The 16,321-nt window shown below is 47.7% G+C and overlaps 3 protein-coding genes across 10 annotated transcripts; 1 reads left to right on the top strand and 2 right to left on the bottom strand.

Moving 5' to 3' along the window:
- The first annotated feature begins 333 nt into the window (after positions 1–333).
- On the top strand, positions 334–1,999 carry LOC107981070 (39S ribosomal protein L54, mitochondrial). 2 transcript variants are annotated; one of them, XM_032599908.1, is made up of 3 exons: positions 334–384; positions 607–812; positions 1,038–1,999. In XM_032599908.1, exons 2-3 carry the CDS (start codon positions 719–721, stop codon positions 1,346–1,348), a joined length of 405 nt encoding a protein of 134 aa, XP_032455799.1. In that variant the 5' UTR covers positions 334–384; positions 607–718; the 3' UTR covers positions 1,349–1,999. The 2 variants fall into 2 exon arrangements, with proteins under 2 accessions (XP_032455799.1, XP_031784478.1); XM_031928618.2 differs by lacking the exon at positions 334–384 and having other exon boundaries at positions 531–812.
- LOC100123462 (follistatin-A) lies at positions 1,475–9,952 on the bottom strand. Of its 2 annotated transcripts, none has more exons than XM_001607055.6 (5): positions 7,338–9,865; positions 5,670–6,089; positions 5,323–5,583; positions 4,056–4,358; positions 1,475–3,978 (listed from the first exon to the last, which is right to left on the bottom strand). In XM_001607055.6, the coding sequence occupies exons 1-5, from the start codon at positions 7,426–7,428 to the stop codon at positions 3,800–3,802; spliced, it is 1,254 nt and encodes a 417-aa protein (XP_001607105.2). In that variant the 5' UTR covers positions 7,429–9,865; the 3' UTR covers positions 1,475–3,799. The 2 variants fall into 2 exon arrangements, with proteins under 2 accessions (XP_001607105.2, XP_016840821.1); XM_016985332.2 differs by having other exon boundaries at positions 1,732–3,978; positions 9,841–9,952.
- Positions 9,897–16,007, bottom strand: LOC100123467 (angiogenic factor with G patch and FHA domains 1). 6 transcript variants are annotated; one of them, XM_032599887.1, is made up of 10 exons: positions 15,778–15,888; positions 14,677–15,689; positions 14,400–14,615; positions 14,161–14,325; positions 13,950–13,973; positions 13,689–13,851; positions 13,388–13,548; positions 12,866–13,308; positions 12,694–12,793; positions 9,897–10,109 (listed from the first exon to the last, which is right to left on the bottom strand). In XM_032599887.1, exons 2-10 carry the CDS (start codon positions 14,851–14,853, stop codon positions 9,969–9,971), a joined length of 1,590 nt encoding a protein of 529 aa, XP_032455778.1. In that variant the 5' UTR covers positions 14,854–15,689; positions 15,778–15,888; the 3' UTR covers positions 9,897–9,968. The 6 variants fall into 6 exon arrangements, with proteins under 6 accessions (XP_032455778.1, XP_008211643.1, XP_032455780.1 ...); XM_008213421.4 differs by lacking the exon at positions 15,778–15,888 and having other exon boundaries at positions 14,677–14,873; positions 15,245–15,384; XM_032599889.1 differs by lacking the exon at positions 13,689–13,851 and having other exon boundaries at positions 13,898–13,973; positions 15,778–16,007.
- Positions 16,008–16,321: the final 314 nt, after the last annotated feature.

Below are 16,321 nucleotides of genomic sequence, written 5' to 3'. Positions count from 1 at the left end.
GGCCCCACACTCGCAGTTATAACCGGGCTTGTGCGGCAATGAGGCCCTCTCTACAACAAAAGTTTTCTTAAGCATTGGGTGCGCGCCCAGGGGAAATGCGCAGCCAGCGCTTACCCAAAATATGTAATAAAAATGTACAAAATAAATGAATTTATGGTACCTACTTAGACGGAAATTGTCTCTTATATGAGGCTTGCTCCACCACCGTTGAAATTTCTTTTTCTTTTCTATTATTATTCGTCTTAACTTAATGCTCTGCGCTGGCCGCGCATTTCCGCTGCGCGCGCATCCAGTACTTATAAGAGTACTTATAAGAACATTTTTGTTTAGTCTAGGGCCTAGGCGCTGAGCACTTTTCGCGTCGGACTTGAATGGCCAATCTATGTATTTTTGCCTCCTGAACACGAATGTCGAGGGTGGAATGCCCAAAAGTGGTCAGGCAATTTGTTATTAACAAATTAATTGTTAATCTTCAACGAAATTATGTTATTTCAACCCAGAAAACATCCACTTTTGGGCATTCCACCCTCGAAATTCGTGTTCAGGAGGCAAAAATACATAGAAAAAACCTTGGTCATCTACTGGCCATTCAAGTCCGACGAAAAGCGCTCAGCGCCTATAGACTAGTTGTAGAGAGGGCCTGAGGGATATATGTTGCAGACGAGCCCGAAGCGAAGCGACGAGTGTTTTTTAAATTACTCCAGTCAGCTCGATCAAAATGAGTTTATTTATGCTTCATCGACTGCTACGTGCTCCGACAAAAATTATTCCCGTAGAATACTGTGTCCAAGTTAATAACTATGCTATACCTGGTGAGCATAATTAAATTTTAACCTTTCGATAACTCGTATGCAACATCACTTTTGAGGTTATAAGTACATGTGTACAGGAGTTTGTTTGATCTTTGGAATTTTCAAAGTAAAAAAAAGCAATTCATAAGTATTTGTGTGCTTTTGAGAAAATATCATTTTATCAAACGACAGTTGAATGCTCAAAATTGCAGATTTTTTAAAATTTTCAACACTCTTGATTCACAGGCATGTCACTTGGTAAAGGCAAGAAGTTGGGCAAAGGAAAAGGTACAACTGTTGAAAAGAAGCTCTTACCAGTAGAAACAGATGTTAACAAATTAGTTACATACTGCTGTGGCACAAATCTTCGAAAAGAAGGTGGAGAGGATGTAAAATTAAAGCCCGATGAAGAATACCCAGATTGGTTGTGGACAATAAGAACTGGCCCAGCACCTAAACTCGAAGAACTTGATCCAAACACTAAAGAATACTGGAAACGATTGAGAAGAGAAGGCATTAAAAGAGATAACAAACTTAAGTCTCTTAGAAAATTTTAGTATGTTTTCAGTCTTATTTGTTATTCTTATTAAAATTATCACAAGTATAATACAAGTGAAATAGAGTAATAGGCATTAAAAAATTGCAAAAATTGCAAAAATTGTAAATACTTTTTCAAACACATCTATGAACTTAGAAATAAAAAAACCTTTGTACATTTGCAAACAAGATGGCATTATAAAAACTAGTCTAGAAGTGCACTTTTTTGTTGGTATCTAAATTTCTTCTCACCACACAGGTTCTCTTTTGATAATAAACTTTTACAGAAAGTATTAAAAAGCACATAAGCACATTTTCACATTGGCCTGCCAAACTAAAAATTAATTTATTATTTATTCATTTACTTAATTAGTAAAAATGAAGGTATAATAAAACAACTCAATTATTGTTATGCAAACTACTTTTTATGAGTATACATTTTCATAATTTATAAATATTTACAAAATTACTTACAACAAAGTACACAAATTTTTACACAAATTTAATGTTTTATATGCACAAATAAAATGTCTATTAAGGAATTGGTCAGGTGATGATAATCTGCTCAATCAGCAGTGAAGGTAGTACGAGCATCTTTTTATTTTAAAAAAGGCTTAACAATGTATACTACATAAATACATTCGCAATAAATTAAAAATATATTCAAATAATTACAGTTGTATGTATGTTAAAAATTAATACATAATTATGAACACTTTGATAAGAAACTTTCTAAGATTTTTCTTATAATATATTATAGTATCTTTCTGATGAGTTTTTCAAATTTTTAAAGCTTTATTACAATCCAATTTTGTTAGCAGAATTAATTTTATTTCATGATTGGTATTTGCATGCTCCGACTATACTAATAGATTGTTTATCAGTCATTTATTCAGCATTTAATATCAGAGGCACAACCCTAATATAAAATCTCGAGTCTCGAAATCCATCACTAATATATTAATGATACAGTCTTTAGGTATTAGATATATTAAAGGTGTAAATAATGAAAATTTCGATATCATCAACGTGAAGAACGACTTGATACTCGGACTACCTTAATACTTGTGTGCGAGTCGAAGTTATAAAAATATTGAGAGGAAATCGATAATCGATAATGAAGGGAAAAAAGTTTTAAATAAAGACACACGGAGATAATGTCGAAGACAAAGAAATTCTCAAGTGCATAGATGGCTTATAAGTTATGAACTGCTACAGTGTATTTAGATATATAGCGTAACGTGGACAGCGCGCTGTTGTTGTTTTTATTGTCAGATATACATAGGATATATACGTATATGTAATATGCTTACGGATTAATTGAAAATTTTCGGCATGAATCGGACATATTTATTCGAGTGTAAAATATGAGGTGATGAAAAATATGAGTTAGAGTAGGACGATGTATACCTATAAAACGTACAACGGGTATACGACTATTTTTCATTCTTAATACCATTGAGCTATATCGATACTCTTAAGATCAAATATAGTTGCTATCGATAATGTTTTAAGCCTAGAATAATTTATATTAAATATCTATATCGTCTATATCGTCTATATCGTCTATATCGTATCGTAAAAAGGAACTATGATCGCATCTACTCGCATACTTTTCGTTAACCCTCGGCGTAAGCATGTGACATGCTTGGCACACACTACGCGAGGGTAATGCATTTTGCGTGTGTTAGATATAATAAGTATTCACCGTTATTGCATTATACTCAATTCAATGAATCCTGTCTGCCTGCGGTCAACAATTTTAATGCTTAGCACATCGAGGTGAAGATTTTTTAGAGACATGCAAAACGCGCGAAAAAAGTGGGAATGAAGAGCTGGCGGATTGAGACGTTTATCGTAACAATTGTGTGTACAATGAAACATCCGACTGTAGTGGTGCGTACTAAAAAGTAAAATTGTGCAACTCTCGGCAGATGCAATTAGTTTCTACTAGAATTTGTGTGTGACTTGTTGCTTTGATTAAAGACTACATTTGGTGATGTTAGATGAGTGGAAATTGTAATTCTGGCAAGAGCGATTAATATGGCCAGTTATACAATGTCGTCGAGTGTGTATTCCGTGCATACGTTTTTGCCTATACCTATATTATTGTTAATTAATAATTAATTAAGATCGCGGCGAATGAAGGACGATAGGATGAAAGTCGCAGCAGGAAATACGCGTGAGGCATAAAATAAATTAAGTACGACGATTATGCTACATGATCGATGGGACTCTACTCCGCACTATATATTAGAATGCATTCGCCTCTATCCGTATTACGCCTCCGGCCTCGATCTTCTGTCGATCCGCGCGCATGTAATACTCGATGCTCGCTGTGCATGCGCGCGCAGCAGGGGAGTGGGTAGGGCCTAATACGCGAGAGGCAAAATATAAATACTGTGTCATGGCGAAAATTGCTCGTCTATCTAAAAGAACTGCACCAAGTCGTCCCGCGAGGGCCAACGCCATTACAAGAAGGAGGAAGAAGTGGCGGCGGCTGCGGTGGTGTTGGAGCTGCTGGTGGTGGTGGTGGTGGTGGCGGTGGTGGTGGCGGCAGAAGAAGTGGCTGCGCTGGACTTTGAAGGCTTGCCCTTGCCGATCGGTTTCTTCGTCAGCTGCAACTCCTTGGCCGCGCTCGCGTTCTCGTCTGCGACGGGGCGAAGTTGGGTTGAGTGACACAGAGAGAAAGAGAGAGAGAGAGAGAAGCGGTTTTGGCATACTCACGAAAGGGAGGAGGGTCCCGGGCGTTGCAAGCCCCGGCATGGCGCGTCTCGAGCACGAGTCCCGTGAGGCAGGCGTCCTTCATGATGTGGCACCAGCTCGGATAGGTGACGTTGTTGCTGGCGCAGAGGGCGAGGGGGCTGGGATCCTGGTAGTCGCGGTTCCGGTGCCGGTTGCGCTCGCGCACGAGCTCTTTGTTCCTGGGGCAGCGGTAGAGGCAGGTGACGCACCGCGGCCGCTCGGTGTGGGGCTCCGTCAGGCAGAGCTGCCCCGGCCGGCACTGGATGCTCCTGCAGTCCGTGTACTCTGTCGACAGCGCGGGCGCACTCTGTACTCTCCGTGCATAGCTGTATATAGTCCCGAGATTCCCGAGTCTCGAAGCAGCGCGACAAAGCGATAGGAATCTCCGAGGTGCAGCGCACGAGCGCGACCGTCGCCGGCGCGTGCAGCCGATCTTGAATCGCCAACTAAAGTCCTGAATATAATGCGTAACGATTCGCGGTTTCAGTCTGCGGGCAGGCTGCAGAGGGCTGTGCGGGGCATTACAATTACCGGCGGCGCTGGCGGTGATTAATCGACTGGCGGCCCGCGAGAGATCGATATACAGATAGATATAGCCCCGCGCGAGTCCAGCCACTCCCCGGCGCGCGGCGCGCTCTCCAGACAGCCTCTATACGTATAGCCGCGCGCTTCTTCTCTCGTGTCAGCTGCTTCCGAGTCTTTTCTTTGATAAATGATGACGCGCGCCGCAAAAACTATCTATTAGCTCGTTTACCCTCCTCTTTTCCGCCGCGACCGGCGACGAGCGTCTAGCCGCGCGCTTCCGGCTTAGCTGCGTGTACGCCCGATGTTATCCGCAAGTGGATGAGGGCCGAGTCTGGCCAGACGCCGCGCGCTCGCGATTAACAGGCGCATTTTCTGTGCGCCTATATGCTCGCGAGAGTCTGTACAGTTATCCCCCGCGAGTGAAAGGCTTGGCCTCCCTCCCTCTCTCTCCCCCCCTCTCCCCCTCTCCCCCTCTCTCGCTTCATTTGCAACTATGCGTGTTACAGGCGTCAAGATCAGCTGCTTCGTCACGGAGACGCAGTGGGTCGGGCAAAAATCGGCGGTGGCGAGGTTATTTTTGGCCGAGAGAGCCGTAGAGGCGTACGCACTCGCGCTGGCGGTCAACGACCGAAGGGCAAGGACGCGCGAGAAGGACGGCGCGCCGGCGGCGGAGGCGGCTGAGCAGAAGAAGAGAGGCAGAATAAGAAGAGAGGGAGAGACTCACTGCGACAGGGGCCCTTGTAGGCGATGGCGATGGCGCGGCCCGCGCGGCAAGCCGCGGCCCTGAGGTGACAGGCGCTCTTGTAGGTGTTGCCGTCGACGCCGCAGACCGGCCTCAGGGCTTCTCGTGCCTGCTGGGCCTCCTGCGGCTGACCGCCCGCGCTGCCGATGCTGCACCTGCGCGAGCACTTGACGCAGTGGGCGCTGAGGTTCTGGTCGAGGAGGCAGCTGCGCCCGTGCCGGCAGCGCACCCCCAGGCAGGAAGCTGAGGCAGACGAACGAGTGCCGGATGAGCGCGTGCGAGCGATGCGGGACAGACAGACGCGGCTGGCTACGTAAGCCTATACTCACAGCGACACTGACCGCCGTAGGCGACGGCGAGCTCGTGGTAGCCCTTCCTGCAGACGCGCCTCTTGAGCTTGCAGACGTTGCGGTAGGTGCGGCCGTCGGTGCCGCAGACCGGGCCCTCGGCCTGGGCCTTGCTCTCCCGGCACTCGGGCCTACAGACGCACTTGGGCATCCCGCGGCGCAGCACGCACTTGCGGCCCTCCGAGCAGCTGACCCCGAGGCAGCTCGAGCGGCACGAGTCGCACTTGACGCCGCCGCCCAGGACCTGCCAGAAGAAGAGGGCCCCGTTGTCGTAGTCCTCCTCGCTGTAGGCCGTCGTCTCCGGGGCGTTCGCGCCCCCGCAGCACTCCTCCTTGCTCACGCCCTGCGACAGGATCTCCTTGCAGCGGCCCGCGCTGTTGACGTTCGACCAGCATACGCCCCCTGCAACGCTCGCCTGCTCTTCAGAGAGAGAGAGAGAGAGAGAGAGAGAGAGAGAGAGAGAGAGAGAGAGAGAGAGAGAGAGAGAGAGAGAGAGTCTCGAGGTACGCGGTATCGAGTACTTGAGATACATAACGCGATTTTTTGATTCGACCTACTTACTTGCGACGAGAGTCGGATATAATGGGCTCGAAACCGTTTTCCTTTTCAACGCGCGTTAATTGTACATAGCATATAGAGGAACATCGGAGCCGGCGGAGCCGCGAGTGTGCGTTCAGGTTTATTAATAGCATCGCAGCTGCAGCCGTTGCAATAGAAAACATCGTAAACCCACATAATCGCAGAGGCGCGTGCGCGCGGACCGGTCTCTCGCCGAGTCGCCGCTCGCGTTGCCCGCCGCGTGCACTTATAGCCGCGCGGGGCGGTTCATTCAAAAAGCGGCGGCTTATTCGGAACTAGGTCTCCCTCTCGCTGCGCGAATTCCTCCTCGTAGCGCGCGGCGGCGAATGTTTGTGCGTGCGCGTGGGTGGGACAGATAAAGAGATAAGTGACATTTATTACGAGAGGGAGAGAGAGAGAGCGAGCGCGCGCGCGAGCAGAGATCAGAGCCCGATGTAATGGAGGAACCAGTTTGCGGGTCAGTGCTCGGAGCGCGCGAGCGGGAGAGAACGAAGAGTGCAGCAGCAGCTCGGGGATGAGGAGGACTCGTCAAGGAAGAGGAGGAGGAGGAGGAGGAGGAGGAGAAGCCGCGGAGAAGGAGCAAGCGAAGGAGGGGAACAGACACACGGAGCGGCTCGCCGCCGCTTTTTTGCCCGACGATTATCTCCAGCTTTTTTCCGTTCTCTATTTTCCGAGCGCGCATAGCTATTCCTTTGTTTACAGTGAGCGAGCGAGAGGGGGAGAGGGAGCACGTGAGAGTGGGTACTGGGTATGCGTGCGTCGCAGCAGCTAGTCGTTATCGGCGCGGATGCAAGTAGCGCGCTGACAGGACACTGCGGCGGAGCTCGTTACATCCTCGCATTCTCTCGCTCTCTCTCTCTCTCTCTCTCTCTCTCTCTCCCGTGACTAACGGCCGGGCTGCGCGCGGATGCATGCAAATGCTCTCTCCTGACGTTCCCCCCGAGAGCGGCGGCCCCTGGAATGTCGGCTCGTTCGCGAGGAGGAAAGCGGCGCCGATTTATCGGGAGGCTGCATTTCAATGGTTCCGAGCCGAGCCGCTGGAAATAAACGTGCGTGTGCAGGGAGACTCACCGGTCGCGGGCCTGGCGCGCAACAGCGCGATGATCAACGGCAGCAGAAGCGCCGCGCCGGTAGTAGCCCTGGCTCGTACTACGCCCGTCATCTCACGCGGGCCGCGCCAGCCGCTGCAGCGCTGCTCCTGCTCGTTCACAACATGCTGCAGCCATGCCACATGGGCCTGCTGTGCGGCTGCGATGCGTCTCGGCGTACCTAAGTATACAAGTATTATACTCGGCGATCGAGGCAATTCCCGAGTTCCTCGCTGCCTCTCTCGCTGAGGCGGCCGCTTTCCACGGCGCGCTGAATGAAACTGCCGCTGGCTGGCAGGCAGGCTGGCTGGCTGGCTGGCTGGCCGCCGGAGAGCGATGCGATCTCCTCGCGAGTCGCTGCGCACCGCCGCACCGCCGCACCGCCGCACCGCCGCGCGCCTCCCTCCACCGCTGGCGCGCGCGGCGCAGTCACCGCCGCCGATCCAAACAGACTCGGCTGCTTGCGAGCTCGCTTCTTCTTCTCAGCGCTCCGTTCGGATCGGCTCCCCCGCGAACGAAAAGGCGGGCGCGATCGGCGCATCTGGACGATTAGCCGAATTTTTCTCCTACCTCCGCGTCGCGTCGCGCACGCGAGGGAGAGGAAAGGAGCGCGCTCTCTCGCTCTCCCTCCCTCTGGAGAAGCCCTCGCCGCCTGCCGCAGTTGAGCACGCTCTCGATCCCGAATGGTTGTGATTGCGGGAGATTGAGCTCGTGCACGTCCCAATAGCCACTCAGTCGAGTTCCAAGTAGCGCAGCCCTCGGCGCACAACCTTTGAACCCTTCGCCGCGACGACGACAGGGAGAGAGAGAGAGAGAGAGAGAGAGTCAAGAGACTCGCGCATTGTTTTCGTCCTCGACTCGCTCTTTTTCTCTCCGTCGGGCCGCCGCACTCGAGCAAACGAGAATTTTATCTACGGCAATGAGCATAGAGCTACCTGCGGCTCGCCCGGTGCAATTCCGCATTTTTATACAAGTCGGCGCGCGTCGATGCGCGGAATAGAAGTCGCGGGACTCGCGATGTCGAGAAGCACTCCATCTTCCCGGCCGATCCCTCGCGCACAATGCCACTCGCTTTTTTCCTTCTCGTAATCCTCCAGCTTGCTCGTGGAAGGAACTTTTTCCTTTTCCCTTTGCCGCCCGCGCGTCCAAAGTTTTTAGCTCCCCCCTTCGCAGCAGCGCTGCTGATCAATTTCCCACTCAGACAGAATCATTAGTCTACATTGCTCTGGAGCACACTCGTTGCGCGGGTGCGCGGGTGCGCGGGCGAAGGGCACACTTGTCTCCGACGACGTCTGCGCGCGCCTAAACTCGAGAGCGTATCGCGATCCGATACATGTTAGCGCGCGCACGTTGACCGCTCTAGACGAGCAGCAGACTCGTGAAATTGAAACCGCAACCAAAACTGAAAGCGAAACCGAAAGCGAAACCGAAAGCGAAACCGAAAGCGAAACTCGCCGCGCCGCCGACGGCTCACCGGTTAACGAACCGGCGACGATCGACTCGTGCGCGCCTACGAACGGTGCACCGGGGCATCGAGCCTTTTCTTGTTCCGCGCCTTGAAAAAGTGCAAAACGATCGACGCGCCCGATCCTCCCCTAGTTGCACGCAAATAACGAATCCTTGCTTGCCGCGCCAGCTGATAAATGAGGGTGGTGCGGTGCAGAGCGCGGCAGAGGACACCCCTTTCGAGAACATGAGACATGCCGCGGCCAGAGAGTCTAGAGTCGCTATTCGAATCTCGGCAAAAGAAGCTAAAAGGAGGGGCTTTCGGAATCTCCGTAAAGGTCGCTGACTAATTTCCTGTCTCGGCGTGCGCGATAAAAAGTCAATTTTATACCTGTGGAGCACTTTAATGCCGCCTCCTACCTCGAAGCAGGGGACTCGCGCGGGTCGAGAGAGAGAGAGAGAGAGAGAGAGAGAGAAACCAGAATCGGACGCCGCCGACGACGACGACGACGACGACGGAGACGGAGAAAGTGAGGGATTTAGCTGGGAGCACAAGACGCAAGACGGGCAGATGCGGTGAAAGTGAGAATTAAAGGAGAGACGGAGAGCGGGCCTTTTTTCGATGACTATCTCCTCGAGGCGCGCAGACTTTATGGAGCTTATAAAAATGCCGGTGCTCGCGATGCAGAGGAGGCGGAGGAGTATATGACGCGCGGCTAGATGCCGCCAACTTTTTCACGGCATATTCTGGATATTCCGCCAGTTCTATACTCGTCTTGTCTTGTCTCTCCAGCTCCCGAGGCTCGCGCGCGGCCTTGTAGCCGCTTGCAGCTGCCGTGCTTTGCTTCAGCCGCGGAAAAAATCTAATAAACCTTTATCATCCCTTTTTTCGGCCCGTCGGCGCAGCGCTTTCGAAATGCCAGCCGACTCGCAGCTTCGTAAAACCTATTCCTTTTTTCCGATGGGAGCAAAAAAGGCCGCAGACGCTCAAGGTGAGCATTATCTCGGCTTAAGCGCGCCACTCGAGCCGCAGTTATTACCACTGCTATATACATCCTGCATAACTGTGGCCTATAGACTATGGAGAGACACGGCGTTCGATGCTCGATGCTGTACACTGTATATTTATACTTGGAGACCGGTAAAAAATCAATACACTGAATCATCATCACGCGATATCGTCGAAGCGCTGCCGAGTCTTCTTCCAGATGTCCTGCTTCTTCTTGCTGCTCGGATCCTCCTGCAGGCTCTGGATCTGCTCGCCGGTCGCCCCGAAGCCGGCCTTCTCCACGTTCTGCAGCAAAGGCACCTGCAAATCGTCAGAAAAAAGCCGGTAAGAATCAGACGGAGATAGAGTGCGCGGGGCCGAGGCTACTCTTGAGCCGACCGAGTAGACGCGACGCCCGCCCATATTTGGGCCAAGTGTCGCTTCTAATGTCTCGCTGCGGCGGCTTCTCCAAGTAGGTATACATGCGCGCACGCTGTACAAGTCCTTTCGTCTGCGAATGTAAATGAGGTCCAACGAGCCGGGACGAGCACTCGACTCGCTTGCGCCGCCGGAGAATTTAAACGCGCGCGCGAGCGCGCGCGCGCACACCTACGCGCAGAGGAACGTCTAGACGGCGGCCTAACGACATTTTGATCGACAAGCGCTACGGCCGTCCAACTTTTTAAACCGTATATACTTAGTCGTCGATGCGCGCGCGCGCGCGCGCGACTTGTACTCAGAGTACTCGGCAGACGGTCTCGTCTCGATATAACGTTTCCTTCCGCGCGCGCGCGCGAAGGGCACAACCCGTTCAATTGATGGCCGCCGGCGACGGGCTCTATCGCTCGCAATCTGCTTTCGTTGAAACGGAATAAAATATCCAGAAGCGCGCGATTATGGCCGCCGCGTCGAATCACGTATTCGCGTTAATAAGAGACGCGCTGCACGCGAATCCGGCGGAGCCGAGTATTAGTAGACCGCTGCAGCATATATAAGAGAAGATGCGCGCCGCAGACTAGACGGGGGGCAGGGGAAGGGGGCAGCCGGCAGCCGGCAGCCACAGCAGCCGCCGCCGCCGCAGCCAGACGACCTGTGCTAGTTCGAAAGTTTGCCCCGGTTTGTCTGGTCTAGCCAGCGAGCTGTCAGACAATTCCAATGCAGACGGCATTATGGCCACGGCGGCGGCTGCGACTGCAGCATATATACATGTACATTCATAGGTATACCGCCGCGTCTCTGTGTGTGCAGTATGTGCGCGTCAGAAAGTTTGCCGCCGCTCCTGCAGCATCGCGCATACATATTTATTTTTCTCGCGACTGTTTGTCGAGCGTCAATTAGCGTTTGACCCGCACGTCTAGTGGAGTCTAAGGCTGAACTAGATAAACACGTGCGGACGTCTATTGCACAGCGGAGTCCGAGTGTGCAGAGCCGGCCGCGGCGCGGTAATCCTCTGATGAATGTGTCCTGCGCCGCGGACGTGTTTTATGTTTACCCAGACGCGGTGCGACGACGCTCTCGAACGAAAAACAAGGCAAACTCGGCGCTGTTGCGGGCAGCCGGAAAATAGAACGCGTGTCTAGACGGCCGACGCATTTCGTGCACCCATGATGCGCTATGGAATTATTTGTAATTCCGGCCGGCCAGCGACCCACCTGTTGCCCCCCCCCCCCCCCACCCCGCCCTATGTGCGCGCCAGTCAGCAGATCTCCATCCATACTTAATTTACTCGCGTGCTCGATATTTCAACAATAGAGCGAGAAATGAGCCAGGCGCGCACGTCGACTTTAAACCGAACTGCGGCGGCTTATCTCTCCCCCTCCCGCTCTTTTTCCCCGCGCGATCCTTTATACTGCATTTTCTGCCCTCTCTGCAGCGCACGCAGCTCACGACGCCTATACGCCGTATATAAGCTATTCGCTGCGAGACAAGTGCAGTTTTCGAGAGCCGAGATCCATGAGCGCAGGTTTACAGTGGCCATTTCCGCTCTTTTACAATGTCGCTTTTTACGGCCGGAGGACCTGATTCCAGCCTGCGCGGCTCTAAAAGACTTTTTCCATGCACAGCCTGCAGTCCCTGCGCGACGTGCCAGCTGCCTGTGCGCACACGCGCCTGCATATGTGACTGGACTCTGGAATAGGTCAAACTTGCGCGCACCGGAAATCTCTGCTCCGATGTCCAGCTACGCATTCGCAGGCATCCACTGCATACTCGCCCGCCCGCGCAGATAAACAGCTTATCTCAGCTGCCGACGTAAAACGTCTATGTGAATAAAAGCCCCCTTTTTATCTCTCTGGCCTGGGCCGCTCTTTTAACGCGTGCAAAAGCGAGAGAGAGAGAGAGAGATGCGAGCCGATAGGAGCCAACGGTTACGTGTTTATTTTAAGAAAACGAGTTTTCCAGACGGACGTAAAGATAGTCGCGTCTTTTTCTGCAAAAAGAGAAAAACAGTCGAGGGACTGCGAGAGCTCTTTTTTCATTTTTATCGCCTTCGCTGATCTGCCGATATCTCGGGCCTGACTATTCTGCCAATTCTCAAAATCAAATAATCGGAATGACAATATTTAGACGCGTATACAGTCCGCGACAAGTGGCGAAGAAACGGAAACAGCCGCACGAGGATTGGCCGACAGACACAATGGCGCGCGTAATGCGTCTAGACAAAATAATGATTTAGATTTCAATACATTTGCATTCATTACAGTCCCGTGCGCGAGAAGAGCAACGGCAAGCGTCACTCGTCAATCGTTCATTCGCCCCGGCACACTTGAAAATTTGTGCAGACGAAACACCGTACAAATTCCTAGTTCCTACTGCATGGTCCCTACGCCGTTGTTCTTTTCTTTTCTTTTTTTTTTTTTTTCTTTAATCCGATGGCGAACAATCGAACGTAAACAAATGTACTCACTGGTTCTAAAACTCCGTCGCCACTTTTTCCCAAAGACTTTCCTTCTGTCCAACCCATTTTGGATAACATTTTGAAGCCCATATTGTCCTTTGATATGGATCTATTGAAAGAACATATTTTTCAAAATTCCAAATGCAATTCCAAGTATCTGTTAAATAGCAGAAAAACTTACTCGTGCAAAGAGCTCTGTTGCGTTTTAACGTGCTGACTTGATGAGCCAACGTGATTTCGCCTGGTCTGTGCTCTATCTTCGTAACCAGAAGCTAAACGACTTGCCGAACGAGTATTATCCTTGTCAACTCCAAACTTGGATTTTAAACGTCTCAGCTCCGATTGGTATCTGCTTTTAATAGATATTAAACTGTCCATTGCTGTATCATTAGACTGCACAAGACCTGGCTCGCAGTGACCACATGTTTCATGACCACTGTGAATATGACACAGCAGTTTTGTAGCACCAAGTTGTAATATAGATCCATGAATAATTTCACTTGGTTCAGATTCTTGCTTTGCTGCAGAAAGCCTGTTTCCATTTAGTAAGGTACCATTTCTTGAGCCCAGGTCAATTACTTCATACACCTTTTTTTCTTCGTTGTATTGTAATCTTGCATGGTGCTACAAGCTCATAAATTTTGCATCAATCCTTACAAATTAATCAAAAGCAGAATAAAGAAAAGACCAAATAATTACATACTTTGCTTATATTTATGTCTGGTACAGTGACTGAATGATCACCCTCCCTTCCAATAGATCCTCCAATGCAAGTAACCATAAACAAGGAACCAACTTTCAGATTTGGAAGATTTGTCTCCTTTACAATTATCCTCATACACGGTGGGTAGATTTTAGATACGCCTAAAACAAATAAATCAAAATATTTGCCAAATTTCCTATAGACAAATAATAAATTTCACAATGGCATTGAGGATAGATGGAATACTGTCAAATTATTCTAAAGTTTAAAGAAAAAAAATACACAACAAAAAATAATAAACCTTCATCTTTATCAATTTGTTTATCTCCACTAGACGAGGTTGAACCATCTTCTTCAGAACTTGAACTCTCATCCTCATCGGTATCTAAACATTCCCCTTCCTCAGGTTCAGTTCCATCACTTTCTTCCTCAGTCTTCCTCAGTTTCACTTTCTTTCTTCCATCCTGCAAGGGAATACACATATTCATATCAAAAGAACAAAATTTTTACCTAAGGCATGTTGCCTGTATCTTTCAATTGATATTCTGGAAAGGCCAGTTACTATCTCATGGATATCATCTAAAACCTACAATCACGAATTAAACATCAGTATTCATCATAATGTCTCTATAATTTCTATTATCAGAAATGATTCTATTATCTTCAATTCAATTCAAAATCACATGTTTAAAAGAATGAACATTTGAATGAATAATTAAGAAAAACTACTAGAATCATCCCATTTTGTTGTACATTTAACCTTATTGTTTTACCTTATTGCTTTCTCTGCTTTTCTTTCCTTTTCCTTTAGTATTTTTTGCTGCAGGTATTGGATCATCTGGCTTACTTTGAATTTGACTATAAAATTTGTAAGATTGACTATCTTTATCATAGTAGTAATAAGTCCCAGTGTTCCCATTATAGTACAATCCTGATTTCTACAAGTATATCAATATTTTAAAACGATTTAGGTAAAATTAACTAGGCTAATATCAAACAAGTTGGTACCCACTGCATCGTAGTAGTATCCAGAATTATAGTCGTAGTACAGTCCAGTAGTTTCTTCGTAAACAAAGCCAGTCTGTTTCATTGCTGATTCAGCAGCCTCTGTTACTTGATCTACTATACTTGCTTTCTCCTCATTATCAGTAGTCCATTCGCGAGATAATGCATTTTCTGCTGACTCCACTATGTCAGTTTGGGTTTCATTATTTCTAAAATTTTTTTCCTGCAATAAAAGTATAAGAGCATTAATTTATTGTAACATGTGGAATGTTATTTATACTTACATGATCATGTAGTTTAACTTTTAATTCCTCAAGTTCTGTTTGCTGCAGTTTTATAAGATCATGAAGATTTTTTATATACTCAACTATGTGTGGAAAATCAACTAGTTCTTCGGAAAAGTCCTTGATCTTTTTGTTTTCACAAATTGCACTTGTGACTGTTCTTTCACTTTCTTCCATTGCTGATACTGTGGGTATCACTATTGCAAATTAGGCAACCACAATTTACAATTATATCAGAATAATGATAACTGACATAAAGTAATCAGTCAACATTGAAGATTTTTAGAATAGCAACAGTTGAACAAATCATCGACAAATTAATCACATCGGTCTTTGGAAATTAAAATAAAAAAAAAAATGAAAAAATTGTGGAATGAAATTTCATTATCACATCATACTCAGAGAAGCTGATAAAATCATCTGAAATAAGCTATTGAATTCATTATTTCTGATTGGGTTTGACTTCACAACAAATCAAAAACTTGTTTCTTGGTTAGTTGTACACCAATCAAAGATCAGCAAAAAAAAATTGCACTACATTCCAATACTTTGAACAAATAACACATACTTTTAGACTTTCATTTCACGCTGTATACGCCAGTAAACATCTTTCCTGCATAATTATTTTTGCTAAGAAAAGACAGAAATTTGTAAGTATACAATTTACGCGAACGCGAGTCGAGCTTCAATAAGCTAATTCTTCCAATAAGGATAGAAAACTCTTTTACCCTTTCAGAAAGTCGAGAAGAAAATACAATACCGACATGTTTATTCCACTCTGCAGTATCGACGATTGGAGCACGCAGGAACTGATATCTATATAGGTATACGGGTATAGGTACTGCAATAAAGTCACCACATCACCATCATAGCAGATGGCGCTGTATAGTCTGTGATGGACTGATGGTCATTTACGTATATATACATGTATTTTAATTCTTCAATGTGGTACGATAATTTATTGGTTTTCAATAACATTCCAATCCCTTGAAGAATTGATAAGAAAATCCAATCTATTAAAAAATAAAATTGACCTATTAGCATTTATCATAATTTATTTCAATTAATAATGATTCTCATTATTATAATTCACGTTTGAACCTTTCATCGTTGAAGATTTAATGAAAGGCATGATCGAAATATTTCTCGAGCTAATTCTGCACTGAAGAACCCATAGGCATTCGAACAGCTGACAGAATTCGAAAAACCGGCAGTTAAGTATTCTGCGGAGACGTCCTTTACCAATATTATATGTCTTCCATTGTCTGTCATTTTATCTACAGGTATCGCAATTATCCTATTCCAGCATACGCATTGTATGCTTAGCAATCCTAATAAATATAAGTGTAAACGATCATTTCAGCAGTATATGCTTGGCACCGCCTACCTATGAACACACACACACATATATATATGTGTGTGTTACATATCCATACGAAATGAATACGCTAGTCATTATGTTTAACCTATAACGTTGTAAAGTATATGGTACACACAATACACATAGTTAACCCGCGCATATGTTGATATTTGACGAGCCGATCGCCGACCGACTCACACTACTCTGACATCTTGTAAAAACAGCTGACCTGACAGACTGCAGACGCACGAGTGTAGTAGAGTAGACACCCCCTGGAGCCCAAGC

The sequence above is a fragment of the Nasonia vitripennis genome, chromosome 4 (genome assembly GCF_009193385.2).
Source record: "Nasonia vitripennis strain AsymCx chromosome 4, Nvit_psr_1.1, whole genome shotgun sequence".
Classification (NCBI taxonomy): domain Eukaryota; kingdom Metazoa; phylum Arthropoda; class Insecta; order Hymenoptera; family Pteromalidae; genus Nasonia; species Nasonia vitripennis.
The sequence above is the reverse complement of the archived record's forward strand: the minus strand, read 5'-3'. Positions and strand labels throughout refer to the sequence as shown.

Bases quoted from the DNA above. Each gene is read 5' to 3' on its own strand.
- LOC100123462 (XM_001607055.6), bottom strand. From the start codon at position 7,428: ATGACGGGCGTAGTACGAGCCAGGGCTACTACCGGCGCGGCGCTTCTG. The intron at 5,584-5,669 runs GTGAGTATAGGC...CGTCTGCCTCAG, and splicing joins CTACGGCGGTCAGTGTCGCT to CTTCCTGCCTGGGGGTGCGC. The intron at 4,359-5,322 runs GTGAGTCTCTCC...CGCTGTCGACAG, and splicing joins CTACAAGGGCCCCTGTCGCA to AGTACACGGACTGCAGGAGC.
- LOC107981070 (XM_032599908.1), top strand. From the start codon at position 719: ATGAGTTTATTTATGCTTCATCGACTGCTACGTGCTCCGACAAAAATT. The intron at 813-1,037 runs GTGAGCATAATT...CTTGATTCACAG, and splicing joins TAATAACTATGCTATACCTG to GCATGTCACTTGGTAAAGGC.
- LOC100123467 (XM_008213421.4), bottom strand. The intron at 14,616-14,676 runs GTAAGTATAAAT...CTTTTATTGCAG, and splicing joins AAGTTAAACTACATGATCAT to GAAAAAAATTTTAGAAATAA. The intron at 10,110-12,693 runs GTGAGTACATTT...GACGATTTGCAG, and splicing joins GCGACGGAGTTTTAGAACCA to GTGCCTTTGCTGCAGAACGT.